This window comes from Nyctibius grandis, chromosome 5, assembly GCF_013368605.1.
Source record: "Nyctibius grandis isolate bNycGra1 chromosome 5, bNycGra1.pri, whole genome shotgun sequence".
Classification (NCBI taxonomy): domain Eukaryota; kingdom Metazoa; phylum Chordata; class Aves; order Nyctibiiformes; family Nyctibiidae; genus Nyctibius; species Nyctibius grandis.
The window spans coordinates 36,341,360-36,357,638 of record NC_090662.1 but is presented as its reverse complement, the minus strand read 5'-3'; the positions used below and the strand labels follow the sequence as shown (position 1 = coordinate 36,357,638).

Below are 16,279 nucleotides of genomic sequence, written 5' to 3'. Positions count from 1 at the left end.
GTTTGGTGGGAGTTGTTTTAGTAGCAATCTAGCGTGGTAGGATCTGTATTGTTTGTTAAGCAAATCAGCTGCTTCAGCCTCCTGTGCTAAGAATACGGACTTCTAATCTGTACAGACTTCTAACCCCTGCATATTTAAAGTTCAGGTTTTCCTACAGTTAGGTTTCTTATCCTTTCATTTGCAAAAGATTTGAAAAATTGTCAGAAATATGCTGTTGTAGATACAGTCAGTAGAACCTTTACTGTGTTTGTTTACCTCTTTACTTATTTACTTTTTGCCTACTGAGTCCAAAAGTCATGAAGCCCTCAGTCATGGCGCCTGCATATTTTTTGAAGAGCACACTTGCCTTGTTGCGGTGCAGCTGGACTGCTTTACCTTACAGTAAATGGCTCCCACTTGTAATCCTGCTATAAATTCTTTCTTTGCTGAAGGGACCACAGCCAAAGGGAGGATGAGAGACGTCTAAGTGTCTTAGCATTGTGGTCTGGCAAATTAAGCCTGAGATTGAGAGCGCCGTGATACCTAGTCCTGATGCTCAAATGGATGTTTATAGTGGTGTGAACCTGCCACTTGATCTCTCTGCATCTATTTCCTGGTGTTGTACGGATCTACTAACCAAGCAAAGGCGTTATCTGTGGCTGTTTGTGTTGTGCTGCCGACACACTGAGACACACCACCATTGAAAAGACATTTCCCTGATTTGTAATCCAGGTAGGAATCATGTCAAGCGGCTGCACGGTTCATCTGACAGCTTCACCAAAGTAGTTGGATTCTGCTTGTGTAGTAGGTGGCTGGGCTGGAAGGAAAGATCCACCTTCCCCATTCCACACAGCGTGGTCTGGTTAAGTACATGTGTACCATGAAGAATGATTTCATAGTCCCAATCTCAAGATCGTCTCAGAGGTTTGGCCATGTTTTGAAAGAGCTTGATTGTATTTGTTAGCACCCAAACAATTGCTTTGTAGACTCACAGGGACGCAAAGGAGGCTGTTTCAGCAGGGGAAGGCAGTGGTTGGGCTGTGGGAAGGTAAGCTTAGCCTTACAGAAAGATTCAGCTTGGTGTGACTTTCCTTGGTTTCTAGAAGCAGCCAGTACATAAGCCCAGAGGCTTAACCCAGCCACTAATATAATCGCTCTCAAAGTAGCATTGTATCATCTCTTTTTGCGGAATGCTTCTAGACAGATTTCAGTGGTATTATTGTCAATTTACAGTGAATGCATAATGTATTACAGCCATAGTTTGCCCCAGACAGTGTGGAATTTGCAAACTTTTTCCTAAAGAGCCATCCAAGTCAGTGCCAGGAGCTGGCAGAAATGGTTGAGGGCTTGCTACTGCTCAATTATCCCATTCTATCGGGTAGAAGGTTTTCCCCCTATTAAATATGTTCTATTTTATTTTCATTTGCATATATGACAATTTTTAATGTTCCTTTAGCTTAAAAAAAAAGTTAAAAAAGCAAGCAGGCTTAACAAACCAAGCAAAAATTCCCTGAGGGCTTTGACCATGGAGAAGAAAACATTTCATTCGAAGTGCTTTATTTGTAATAATGGTTACTTACACAAACGCACAAAATACTCCCAATTACACAAGCAAGTTAGATCCTTAATAATGGTTTGGTTATTTCAGATCAGAAATGTTGTAGCTGTATTCAAGCGTATGTGTCCAGGCTCTCAGTACCTTTTCCCCCTCTTGTCCCACAGTGGATTTGTGTTCTCACCTATGCCAAAAAGACTTCAAACACACAAGTATGTAGCTTGTAGGTGAGCCAGAGTTTTGGCCAGAAGTGTTATAATTAACATTTTTTGAGGATACAAGTATGAACAGTCAATATAATTGAGAGACATATGTGTGTGTTCAGAGACAAGTCCTTCTTCTAGTCTCCTGTGTCAGTGCGTTGTGACTTATGGGACTTTGCATATGGTTTGAGCTGGAGGAAAGCCCTTGCTGGATGACTCACCAAAGCTGTAGTTAACATTCGGACTGGAGAAAGCTACAAAGCAGAGGCAATTGGAACCTCCCCAAATGCTGCAAGAACAAATTGTGACATTTTCCCCCTTGTTTTAATTTGATTTAATGGTTTGGCTTCAAGTCAGTTTTTGTTTCGATTGTTTAGTTTCAGCTGAAGTGCGTTTTGCCCTCCTCGTTTTCTCCTTCCCATCCATTGCAATTCTTTCTGCATATGTCCTTGTTGAGCCATTTCTTTAATGGAAATAAGAAGGGAAGCACACAGAATTGGTGGTCACTGTGGTGGTGTCCAAACTACAAGGGCAGTCTCTGGGGTAACCCAAGGTCCTTATCGTTCAACTTGGGAGATACACTAGAGTCCTTGCTCCCGGCATTCATGAGTTTTTGTTCTGGTGAGACCAGGTTGTACCAGTTTATAAGGAGCACTTGGGTGCATAAAGGTCTGGATGTACCCAGTTGGATCCTGATGTATTATTAGATTGTAGTTCCAGTGCTCACCCAGACTTGGGAACTGGGCAGTGCTCCTGGGCCCTGCAGGTCATGCACACCCTTTGGGAATGGCCCCAGTGGCAGTCTTACAGGGTCAGTGTTTACTCTGTATCTTGTAGTCTTTTAAACTTGAGGTGGAACTGCAACACCTCCTCCCAGACTGCCGCTGAGGTCCTTCCTACAGCCTTGGAGAAACCAAGTCAGGTTCATGGAAAACAGTAGCTGCTCCTGTTTTGCTATTCTCTCCAAAAAGATTGGGAATCTATGAGAAGGGAATGAGCAAATATGTAGGAAAAGTAGCTCCAAATGTTTTATCAACCAGTATCTTAGTATCTGTTCAAAAAAAGTCAGGTGTATTTGAAACAGGAAAAGCACCAAACCAATCAACCTTCCCACTGAAATAGCTAAAGCATAACACAGTCGGGAAGGTTTTGGTCTAATAAAGGCTGTTTTACTTCTTTCTGTGTTCAGTTTTCATTACAGGAATGCAACTCCTGAATTTGAATGCACCGTGCTCCATTTAAAAACCTGCTGTACCTTTTCAACCTTGCAAAGATTCTGCTTTTGAATTGGCTTTGCATGCTGCCCTGTTTGCTGGGAGCAGCTTAACCCACGTTGGTTATCTAAATAAAAGAACAATATAAAGTAAACAGTCTCAGATATTGTTTCCCTTTGTAGGCTGTGTGAAATCCCTAGTTAAGAAAAAGATTAGCCAAAAATTTTAATGGGGGGAAGTGACATGATGTGACTATATGCTTGTGACACTGATCCCAAGTAGTGTAGGAAAACGAAACAAAGTTGAGCTGACCTTATTATATTTTTCAGACTCTTTTTAGCCTGCAGCCCTTCTCCCTTTTCTCACAAACCACTAGAATATAATTTGGGTAGTTCAGCAAACGTGCAGTCAGATGTGAAATTGATTTATAGATGCTGCTATTAAAAGCTGATTATGTGCACATGAAACAAACTGTGGAGCTCAATTAATTAGAATGCCTCCTTCAAAGACTCTTCTGCAGGAGTTTGTTTTAGAATTCAGTTCATACTGTACGTTTAGCTTTAGATTCACTTCAGAAACTCAAGAGCACACCCTTTGCGAAGACAAGTTATCCATTCTGTTTAATAACTGTTTGTTTTTATTGTGGACTGGAAAACATCTGTAATGAATAGCTTGTCCTAAACCATATTTGCATGTAGTCTTTTTGCTGTGCAATTTGGTATGCTACTGGTGCTGTGTAGGGAAGTTTTCCTGCTTACCTCCAGTAACTTGTTCACAGTTGCTTCCAACACATTTTTGGGTTGAGGGGGCTGGGCTATTTATAGCTGGCTCAGTTGCCTCATATGGTTCTTCCTATGTTTGCATGAATGCAGTTGTCACCATAGGGATGAGAAGGAATTAGAAAGTTAGACACTGTCTTGGTTATAGTGCAGTGATTATCATCTTGTGAGCATGACTGAAATGACAATGTCTATGCTTGACACCTCCAGGAAACACTCATGTGGCTTTCATGTTTGCTGCAAAGCTCTGACTGCAAATTGTTTCTGAGAGGGGAAATTGTGTCCTAGTTGTGATCGCTGTTGCAAGCACAAAGTAGAGGCAGCCACTCTGTCCTCTGAAGGGCTGCAGGTCTAATGGTCAGTGGTTTTTGTCACTGGGTTTTGAGATTGCTTTGCAATGTTAGATCTTAGAAGACTTGGTTTTCTGTGCCTGTGGCCAGCTGATCACCTCATAACTAGATGTTGCAGCTGAAGATTGAACACTGTGTACTGTTTGTCTGTGCCCTTGTAAATTGTTACCGTGGCCAACCACGGTATGAGTCAGTTCTCCCTTCCTCCAGCCTCTCTCCCAGTCTGTTGTGGTATTTTCAGTACTGTTGCTAACTTTCGTGTCCCAAACCGGCCACATGTGTTACCACATGAGCATTGTTATTCCTCCTAAAGGCATTTCCATGCTATAACCTTTGACTTGAACCAGGAGTGTGACATGCTTGGAGTTTGGATTTTTGTTTCTTTCATTGTCACTTTGAACTTTGTTCTTCTAGAAATTAAAAATAGACTGTTAACATGATGGGTTTGTGAGTTGTTATGGTGTGGTCAAAGCAAACACATGCAATATTCTAGGAAAGTAAAACCGATATATAGGTATCATGGCTAGAGACAAATTTCTCATTCAAGTTAATAGTTCTCTCTTCTTGCACCCTAATATACAAAGATTTATTCCTTTGGTTTTGTGTATTAGAAATGTTCACAGTTTGAGGTTTTTATGTAACTGTTGAGAAACCACAAATTATTATCTGAGATACACCAGTTTGATTTTCCAAGCTATTATGGAAGAAGTCCAGTTCCAGTAAAGTATTTTCCTTTGGTCTTAAAATGATTACTAGAAGCCAAATGTCAAGAACAAACCTAAATCAGTATTTATTGAGCACGGCTGGTGATCTATCAAGCACCTACTGCTAGTGTTCAAAGGCAATTGGAATGAGAGATTTGCACTGTTGTGTTAGTGTAAAAAGAACGGATCTAATGGGTCAAGAACCTTTCAGTGGTCTTTAAGAAATCCATCTGGTGCCTGCGCTGAGCAAAGGGTGCTGTGCTTCATCAGAGTAGTAGTAATTCAAAAGGCTATGCAGCTCTTTGGTACAGCAAGTACAAACTGACCTATTTGCAATACCAAAACCAAATGGCCATGTCTTTGGCAATTTAATAATCTAGCAGTTAATGTGATGATCATCTTAATATATAGGCTTCCAGTGTGATCTAGTCAGATCTTGATGCTGTATACAAGAAGATAGTCTAAGGCCATGATGAATAAGTGTAGGGTACCCAGATAAGGTTTTATAGATAAAAGGATGGAAAACTCTCGTCCCACCTAGCGAGCGGGTAATGATTCACAGAAGTGACATGAGTAAACCTCAAAAAAGATTCATCTCTGTCCTGGTTTGGCCTAAACCAGGCCGATTTTCCTGCAGTAAGGCTCTTGCTGTACTTAGTCTTAGAGAAACCAAGGTCACTGCTGAATTCCTCACTGCTTACAAGTGAAGAGCCGAAGGGGGGTCGCAGCTGCAGTGGGGAGCAGACAGGGCAGGTGACCCAAAATTGACCAACGAGGGTATTCCATCCCATACACGTCATTCTCGGTATAAAGTGGGGGGATCACGAGGGTCTCGGTCTCTTTCTGCTATGGCCGGTGTCCAAGGAGGACTCCGTCTGTTTTCCTGCTGCCCCCGATCCCGATCCGTGCATCCCTGAATCCAGCTCTCGACCGTCACTAGGCCCAGGCTGGGCCTTCCCGGAGCCTGCCCTGCAGTGCCGGTGGTGATGTAGCTGACTTCAGGGGAGCTCAATCTTGGTTTTGTATATATATTTGTATATATTTGATTATTCCAATATTATTATTATACTCTTTTTCATTATTATAGTTTATTAAAACTGTTTTAACTTTCCAACCCGGAAGTCTCTCCCTTTTCCCTTTCCCTTTCCCTTTCCCTTTCCCTTTGGGGGGAGCGGGGCGGGGATAACAGAGAGCATCTGCCGCAGGTTTAATAGCCAGCCCAGCTTTAAACCGTGACAATCTCTTGCGGGTTTAGAGGCAGCTCTGTGCTTCCCCCGCCTGTCTCGGCATAGCAATGAGGACTGGGAGGGCTCTGGAGAGCTCCACGTGATGGCGAGGGTTTGTTTCCTTGCTATAGCACAGGCCATCTATAGCGCAGAGTTTCCATCCCCCTAGCTCCGGTTAGAATAAAAGTGCATGTAGGAGGGGGAGATAATTTTTTATGTGCAATTGGAACTGGCCTTGTGCAATGGTGGGGGTGTTATGCATATACTTTTTTTCGTTGGTTGCTTATGAGAATATCTTAGGAATTTGGTAGAAATTAATATTTCTTTCTAATTGAGAAGCTGTGGATTTTATTTTTGTTAAGCAAGCATAGTCTTCATGGACCATTTTCCACTTCCAGCATAGACCATTTATGATTTCCACTGGTAGGGTGTGATAGTAGTTAAAACTAGGAACTATGCAGAGGGATAAACCAGAGAGGCAGATAAACTGGGGCAGAGAGGCACCCTGGCGTCTTCTGGGATTCAGAGCTGTGCCGGGAAAAACTGGGTTCTTGGGAAAAGGTAGTTATTCTGCACTTGTCACCTTCTCTCTTGCTACCGCTTCATTGTCTTGAGGGAAACCTTAAAGAAATCCATTGGAGACAATGGGAGCAGAACAAAAACAGTCAGGGAATTTTCTACAGTTCTATTTCCTGCAATTCTGACATGACTTTCTCTTTTTTGTCTTGCTTGACTTCTTTTCCCTCCAACCCTCTTCCTATCTCCTATCTTCCCATCAAATTCATGTTGGATATATATACCTCCTATATTTTCCTGCTGCCTTATTAAACCACAAATACTGTGTGTCCAACTCCAGTATACATCCATGGAAACTGATAGTATCTATTTAGTACCTTAATGCCTCTGTAGTGTGCTCACTCTAAATCAGAGAGAGACTGAAGTGACCAGACACAGAAGCTGTTTGATGAAGGACCTGTGCAGCTTCTTCACTATCACGTTCACGTGGATATGTGCTTTATCAGCCGTGTATAAATGACAGGGAGCTGGGAGATGATGATGTGGAAATCATCTTCATAGCCCTTTTTCTCCGCCCTGCTCTTTCCTCCTCGCAACTCCTGCAATGTTTCAGCTAAGGGGGAATCAGCTTGAATTAACGTGGCTGAAAAAGTATTGGGGTGTTCATGGTGTATACTCTGTAGGCTTGGTTTCTATAATCTCATCATCTACTGAAGTCAAAGTGAAATATCTCTGCCAAGAAAGTTTAAAAGAAACATCAAAGGTTGTTGGAGGGACAACAGTGTTGTTACAAAGTAGTAACAATTATTAAGATGTAAGCAAGATAATTTCTCACGTTCCAGTGGTCTCAGCTTGCTCTGGGTTTTGTTCTCCCACTTTTATTTAAAGTTGCACTGCTCATCCTGACTGAGGCTTCTGAGGCTGCAAGCCCTTCAGGCAGGGGAGCTCTGCCCCTCAGGGCAGACACTCTTTTGACTATGCACACAAGCACACAAATATAGTTTGATGATACCTTGTCAGATCTTCTGTCATTAATCAAAATGAGATTCTTCTCATTTCAGTGTAAACATGTAATGTGTTTGTGGACCCGAAAGGACACTCTGTAAATGCTCTAACGATAATGAACCTGTAATAGAAAAGGATGTTGACTGGGCTTTGTAAGCTGAGAAACCCAGCTCCCCTCCACTGCAAACAGGTTTGGAGGATGTGCTTTGCATCCAGGAATCACACTCTGTAGGCTTTTAAGTGGGTTCCACATCTGTATTTTCCTGTGTTCCTCTGTATCTTGGTAGGAAAGCTGCTGCTGAGAACTGCAGTGCGTGAGGATCCTGTGATCATGATTAGAGAATATGTTCCTTGTGTGTCCTTCCTCTGCTCTGTCTCTTGGGAGTAGATTGTTTATATTGCTAGAAATTGTTAATGCAGTTAAACTATCTTCCCGCATGCAAACCTATGTCATTCCACTCTGTTAGTGCCCCTTGGCTAAAAATGAATGCTTTGATGTAACTGTATTTGAGTTGCTTTATGATTTATTAACAATTCCATTAAAATGCCATGGATGTCTGCAACAGTGAGAGAGTTACGCAATCTACAGTAGAAAAGACGTGACGTTTCACCAAAAAAAAAAAAAGCTTTAAATGGTCTTTTCTTCCCCCACCCCCCCTTTTTCTTTTTTTTTCTTTTGAATTCACCTTTGTAAAAAATGAATGAAATTCATCCTGATGTGACACTAAACAGGAGCTTGGTTAGGACTTAGGGTTGTACAGGTTGTTGCACTTCTTAAACACATACTAAAATATATTCATGGTCCATAAACCATAATAAACTGTTTGCTGTTAATACAGAGTAGCATCTTCATAGGTACAGTTTAAAGAATAAACCTGTTTTTAAGAACAGCAGTGTAAGCTTACATGAGAGCTCAGCTCCAGTACTGCCAAAAGAAAACCATCATTTCTATTGCAGTTAGCTCTCTGCTGCTGTTGCTGTCCCCGAGTTAGTGTCCCTGAGTTAGAGCAGGATGGCCAAATTGCAATGACAAAGCTTGTGAATTGATTTGGTTCTTACACAATTGATTACACATGCTAATTAATTGATTTTGTGCATTACAAATATATATTATTTTTTTTTCTTGTATGATGTATTATGGAAAACCTTGGGAATTGTTTTTCTAGCATTTGACATCTTATTTTGTGAATTATCTCTTGAGACCTTTTATTTTCTATGCATGTTCCATGCAAATTCAGCAGAAACTGCTTCAGTCTTGGTTGTGTGTGGGTTTTTAAAAGCAAAATCTTTATTGTGTGTGTGCAATTAGTCTGACAAATGTTCATGACATCCTGTTCAAGAAGCAGCAACAACATACTGCACAACTGGAGTATATAGTGATTAATTAGCAACAATATATTTTGAAAAATGGTGAGTTTTTAAGTTAATTTATAACTATTACTTAAAGCTGAGTAAATTGTCCCTAAAGAGATGCTGCTTTCTTTTCTTTTTTTTTTTTTTTTTAATTAATTGTGCATAGCTGCTAAGCATAACATTTTTGTAGACGTCATTAAAAAGTTGCTCAGGTCGTGCTTCACAGCTTAGGCTCATATCCAGTGCTGTCACTCTGTGCTTCGTTGCTAGCGAGTCCGTATTTTGGATGAGATATTAAAGGTACCATCTGGCCGTCCATGGAGAGAGTAAAAGAGTTATGACCCTGTCTTAAAAACAAAACAAAACCCCCATCCAGAATAGAATGGGTGTCCTAGAAAATGTGTTTTCTTTCATTGAAATGGCTCCCATTGCATGTAAAAGCTGGTGTTTAAAATACTTTGATCCTTGCTTTTGCCTGTCTGTTCAATTGTGCTACTCAGAAGTAGCTTGTTATTTTGTAAGCTCTTTGAGTTGAGGATGTAAAGTAAAATAAGATTTTATACTGAGTGGTTTTTTTTTTTTTTTTTTTAGATACTTCAAGAAGTGTAAAGGCATCTCCACAAACAGCTGAAATCTTTTTTCAGAAGTTAAGAAATAAATATGAATTCACAATCCTGGCAACCTTAAAACAAGCCCATTTGAATTCAGGGGTTATTCTCTCTATTCATCATTTAGATCACAGGTAAGTACAGCTACGTGTGCTAGTTAATGAAAGTGGATGTGTTTATGCAGTCAAAAATTGAAAATAAATTAGGGCAAAATGTTCGTGTAGCAGGTCATTTGCAAATATTTATAGTGTTTGGGTAGGCATATTGTGCAGATTCATAAAAAATCACAAGTCCAAATCGGCCAAGGGAAAGTGGAACAGCTGTTATTCTTTAAATGTGTCTTGCCTTGAAGGGCATGATAAGCCAGTTCTCTCTTGTCGTTCATAACCGTAAGGACCAGATGCTCAGCTGGTGCAAAACTGTCGTGTCAGTATAGCTACACTGATTCACAAAGCCTGGCCCTGTACGTCCACCTCTTCACCAGCTGGTTTTTACCACTGCAAGCCGTTTAAAAAAAGCAAAAAAATCCTCCAGTTATGGACCTACACCTCCCATGAATGGCAGAGCACTTTACTCAAAATGTTGTCAGCCTTAAAAACCTAAAGTGAATGACATGGAGCATTTAAGGATTATTCCTTTGATAGGGTAACGACTGCTAGAGAAATAAGATATTCTTTATATATCTGTCTGAGTAATGGCTATTAAAGATAACCACCCTATGATTCTGTGACAGAATAAAAGGGAGTTTTAAAATGTGCACTTTCTAAGCAGTCATTAGCACAAGCAACAGATGATCTCTGCTTTTGGTTCATAGTCCTTTTTATTTTCCTATGTACAATCCTATAATTCTTTCTTGATAGTCTCATTACAAAATAGGAACAAAAAAAAAAAAAAAGAAAAGGTAAAGAGAAATGTTCAGGCAAAGCAAAATATTTGTTTCTTTTTCATGAGTGTACAGATTTTCATTAGCAGGCATGGCATCAATTATTTTGTGCTGGAAGATGGTCCAATTCTACTTCTGTTCTGTTTCCCAGAGGCCCATTCTTCTGCAAGTCGCCTATTTAAAAACAAAACAAAACAAACAAAGAAGAAGAGGAATAAAGGGAAAACTTTCCCAAGGATCATTATGCCATGTTTATAAAAGCATCTTTAAACATTGCAAGGGGGTGTTTGAATGCCTCCTGGATGATATTTACTGATGTTATATCATAGAAGAGCCAAGGGACTTCTCTCTTAACTGTCACCTACTTCTCATCTGGAGGAGTGGGTACTGTGCAAGGGACAGAACTGGGAAGCTGTGATTATTGAGTTTCAAACTCAGACTGTACCACCACATGTGCAAATCATCCCAGATGGAAAAGTTTATTCTGTCTCAAATGAGAGAGTAGGTCTGCAGGGCCAGCTGTGCCCTGACAAAGCTTGTTTCTACATTTGTGGGAAGAACATGGATTGGTTGGGCTACTGATAGGGCTAATGCAACTATATTTGAAATTTCAAAATGAGAGGTGAAACCTTCATGTGCCAAAATAGACACAGAGGTGGGCAAAGAGGTCACCAACGTGAAACTCTCAGATGCTGCAAAAGAGAATAACCAAAGCCTTTCTGAAAGGAGGCAATGTTTGCTAGAAATCCTTTCTTGGCCTTAGGAATGGCATGAAGAAAGAGACATGCCATAGAAGACCAATAAAATGTGTAGTGTATAACTGCGCAAAACTTGACAAACAGTAACTTGGAGAGTGGCCAGCTGGGAGAAAACACTGCCACTTAGTGAACATAAAGAGTGATAAAAGTATGGAAAATAACATGTAATGAACTTTCATTATAGGGTTGCAGAAGAATTTCGAGATATTTTTTTGGAAAATAACTAATTGTTGAAGTGAGGAGGGCTGGACAAGTAGACCTGCTGTTGGTCTTATGGGAACAAGAATGCATTACATTGATTCTATCCAGCCATAACAAAGAAAAGGAAAGGACAGAGCAGTGCTGGTGTCCAGGTCACGTGGCCATACAAGCATAATGCTGCTTATCTCATTTGAATCTGGTTCATCCATGCCTATGCCCATCTAAAATATGGTTGTAAAAGGGTGACAAACACGACTCTGAAAATCCTATTATTTTATATTGATAACACTTAGACTTTTTCAATAAATTTCTCTCATACCTTAAATAATTGCAGGTTTTATTGTTACATTTTCACCATCTTCTGTTTACCTGCATATCAGAATTTGAACTGTCTAACTGCAATGGAAAGCATTTGTCAAGGTTTCTAGCTGAAATCAGAAGGTCTGCATTATGTGTGTACGTATTTTAACTGTGGATGCATAACTTAGTGGCATTGCTGAGCATTTTTTAGGCCCTTTTTCTCTTAACTGTGGAAACTTTTAGTACTCTCATTCTAATGTGATATTATTAGAGGTATGAAAAATGAAGATAATACCCAGTTCATGCCCTGCTGAAAAAAACTACCACCATTTTCGCCAGTGTGACCTCTTTATCTTGCTATGTCCTCTTAAGTGATGCGTAGTGTTTACAATTTTTCTATAGGGATATATGCTTTATGTTTGTTTTTGGGGTCTCCTTGTAAGCCCTTGGGTAATCAAAGAGAAGGAAAAAAGCCTTCTAGGTTATTTAGGCAAATAGTCGCTCATCAGGTCACCTTTGGATGAAGCAGCTAAAGAACAATCTACTTGTGAATATTTCATCACTTTCTTTGGGAGAATATTAAGTAATCTATTTAAAAAGAAACTTGAAGAATTTGCTTTAAAAATGTTAGGCTTCATCTGATCCCCTTACAGTCAGGGAAAGTCTTTGTTATCTTCAGCAGGTGTAAAATCAGTCTCAACAAAAGTATGGCCAGGAAGAACTTGTGGCTATTAAATTAGATGTGCTCTTAAGTTTTTAATAAACACAGTCTGGTCTATCCTGTGCTAGGATGTACAGAAAGCTGTCTGTGTGCCATAGTAGTGTTTGTTTAATTTAATTGTGCTAAAATGAGGGCTGACGTAGGTGTGGATAATACTGGGGTTAGGCTAGCATCTCCGAGTCTCCTATAGTATCTCTTATGGTTTTCATTTTCTTTGATGATGAATGACAATAAAGAAAAGAGAATGAAGAAGATAAAAGGAAGCATTTGGATGGGTTACATTAAATAACTGCTGCTTCAGTGCTGGGTTTCCATCTCTGACCTTGCCCACTTCTGACCAAGGACTTCTCTGTAACAGTCCTTTAGTTCTTAAACAACTTCTTGTGAACTCTCTGTCACAGCAGTGATCATAGTTGGTAGGAGAAGTAGCAACGCCAGACCTGACTCCACTCCTTTGCATCAGCTTTAGCCTTGGAGAGCTCCTCTGATGTCAAAGAAGTTGCACTAGTATTGAACTATGTGGGATAGAATCACACCTGGCTATATTCTTAATTTACACAAGTCAGAATGAGCTCTTACTTTTCTGCAGTGAGGAGTGGAATGGTGGTGAGGAAGGCTGGAGGTGGCAATAACTGAAGGATGTAATCGGTCATCACACAAGTAACTTTTCGTGTGTTCTGTTTTACAGAGGTTTCATAACTAATGGTTCTAGGGTAAAAGAATTTCTAGGGTATAAGAAAATAAAAATGTTTAAAAAGTGCAAAAATGTGTTTTCATTTATTCAGTGGCTTGGGAAATATTTTATGTGTTTTTGAAAATAAATCAGAGTAAAAACTCATCCTCTCTTTGCATGGGTCTAGGGACTTCGGTGCAAATATGTTAATTTACAACAATTGAGGACATTTCCTGAATTGCAGTTACTTTTTAAATTTTATAATTTTCTTTAAAACTATATACTTAAAATAGTTTACATGATTTAGAGTTTACTGATTCAGTCTGTGTTGTTTAGTTTTATGGGTTTTTTTTGTTGTTCCTTTTTGCTGTTTCCCTTTTGATGAACATAAAAAATGAATACTTCCACTGAGATACAGTCATGCAACTTCTTAAGGCTTTGTCTTAAGAAGATGACGGAATTGGTCTCCCAAAGTTTCCTCTCTAATGTGATGTGGTGAATGCTGTCCCTGGGCTATCGGATAGATGCAGAAGTTCTCCATGTAAATCTGAGGCTTGGGCATTTGCTGAGGCTGGGCTGTTGCTGTCACCACAAAAAGTAGCTCCTGAAAGGATTTTCTGCAGATATAGTAATCTTTTCCTACTTTATTAAATGCTTTTATTTTTCTTTTTTTAGTAGAGTATCAAAGCTGTCTTCCCCTTTTATAATATTTATGCTTTTCTCTAGTATTCAATACATTAAAATATTTTAAAATTGATCTTAAAGTGAAAGAATCTGAAATGATACCTGTAACTATCCCTTTCTAATTTGCTCATATTTTTCCACAGAGATTGCTTTTTTTCCCACTGACTAGAGCAGCTGAAGAGTTCAGGCAGTGGTAGTTTTTGGTACAGCTTGGAAGTTATACTTTCAAGAAAACTCTTTTGGTGTCAAGAAATCCAAATTTCACATCAGTAATCGTTCAGATGAGTTTCAGGCAGCTGAATACAGATTTATGTATGGCATATATCTGAAAGGTAGAAGTTACAAATGTTTTCTTAACTTAAGAGGATCACCTCGACCACATAGAGTTCCCTGCCTAAAATGTGTTGTACTTTAAAATAACAAGGTAAATGTTTTAAATGATGTTAATGAAATGATGCCTAAGTCCGAGTGGAAGCACTGTTAAACACTGATTGCTGTGTGCTTGCTCTCAGCCTTCAGTTTAAGCTGTATTATCCTCCTCATTTCACTTTTGAGTTTGTCTCAACAACTTCTTGATGGAAGAATCAGCAGAGAGATGATTTTAATTTGCGACAGGATTGTAATATATGTTAGGTCTCACTATTCCATCATAGATTTTCATTTAATTGGCAACAGTGGAGTGATGTAATAAAGCTTTTTCCTCCCTTCATGGTTAGATGGCTTTATGCAACTAATATTATATTCATATCTCTTGAGATACTGTGTATTAGGGCTCTTAAAGGATGAAATCACTGGATTGTAGTTTAACCATTCTTTCCTTCGGCTAATACTTTTTATATCCTGAAATGGAGCACTGAAATCAATAGAATATTATGGACAGGCGTTCCCTACACTTAATTGTGTATCTCTACTAATTTATTCAAGTTCTGCCTTACTTAGCATTTATTTTCACAGCTGTTGGTGTCTTGTGATTATCTGCTGTCAAACGGGCTGTACTGTACAGCAGTTTCAGACCTCTTTCAGTGTATAGGAGGAAATTTTCTGCGACAATTTCTCTCTCTTCCAGATTTAGCTGTACAAGGAGATAAGTTGCCAGAGGTGAACTCCCGATGCATGAATTTTGTTGTATCATTTGATGATTGTATTAAAATAGTGGTGGAACTGTGTGTTCCCTACTCTTGATGTAGGAGTGTCTGTATTTCTGGACTGCAGTGTGAGTCTCCAACACCACAAAATCTACTGCAAACACATTATGCTGAGAAAAACTTCCAATATTTGCCACTTAAGCCAATACTGTAGAGTTTTGTTTGAGGGGTGCTCTTCTCTCCATCAATAACTTGCAGAGTAGATGTTATAAGAATAACACTGGATTCATTTTCAAACATTACAGCTCTATGTGGCTGTTCCCCGTGCCTAAAGAAGTTGTAGCTTATTTCTGCTTTTTAAACCACTCCATGTTATTCTTTGCTGGAGGTGTGCAGGGTTGTAATGTTCTGTATTTTATTTTTTTTAGTAGTAAATCTTAGTTGCTGTTTCTTACTATTCTGACAATAATTATGAACCCTCTTAAATTTATTCATAACAATAAATTGCTTTTGAATTGACTTCCTCTAGTGATTTAAAACTCCTGGTGTCAGCTTTCTTTTCTTTTGATGCAGTTTGCATGTTTCACCATAGGTGTCAAAAAAAGGTATTTTCTTTCATTCATTCATTGCTTTTCTAGTGCATGAGAAGATGCTGTGGGACAAAGGGTTCTCTACGTAGCCACTGACAGTTTGGCTGGGCTCTTGCCTCTATCCCAAAAGGGAAAGGTTCCTTGTTTCTTTTGGTTTGGGAGACTAACTTGGTCAATCATACCCCTGGATGTATGATTGGAGGGAAATATTTGTAAAGCAGCAGTTTTGTGTTATACTCTAATTTAATGTCTTCATGACATTGGGAATGATCTGTTTCTTTAAGTGTAGGTTATAAGGGACGTTATCAAATTGTAATTGACGCCTTGTACTGTTGCCTGGGTTTTTTTGCTTTGCTTTAGTTTATGCTTTGTGACCAAAAAAAAAAAAAAATGGCCAATAGGATGTGAATTCTTGTAATGCTCCCACCTTAAAACCATCTTCCTGTAACTTTTGCTAAATCAAGTGCAGTCAGCCTGTCTGCTGATGTAAATCATCGCAGTGGCAACTAATCCAGGGTGCTTTGGTCGAGAACTTGTTACAAAATGCTCATGTGAGCCCAAATCCTGTAGTTTGAATTGAGGCTAGGGGCAGACCTACTTGAATAAGAGACAAAAGATTAGTCCTTGCCTAGGACACTGAAAGCCACCACTGAAATAGTTGAAATGTGGGTTTTGACAGATGTCATTATTTTTCTCCTGTTGTTTGAAAGGATTTCTGTTAACAAATAAATAACAAAGAAATCTGTATTCTGTCAGGGTAGGAAATGGGAAGAGTTAGGTTGAAACTGGCTTTTGCTTTTACTAATATATGTATGTCAGAAAGTTGTTTATTATATTTGCAGTCCTCTTGCTCTCCGTGGAGAAACTTTGTCAAGAAAGAGAATGAGATGGA

General features: G+C 39.4%; 1 protein-coding gene across 1 annotated transcript in view; it reads left to right on the top strand.

Annotated features, from left to right (window-relative positions):
* Positions 1 to 16,279, top strand: part of NELL2 (neural EGFL like 2) — a 160,950-nt gene that overhangs the window by 14,093 nt on the left and 130,578 nt on the right. The window contains exon 2 of the mRNA XM_068401726.1: positions 9,476 to 9,626. Within this exon, the coding sequence (XP_068257827.1) occupies positions 9,476 to 9,626 (151 nt within the window). The remainder of the gene's footprint in view (positions 1 to 9,475; positions 9,627 to 16,279) is intronic.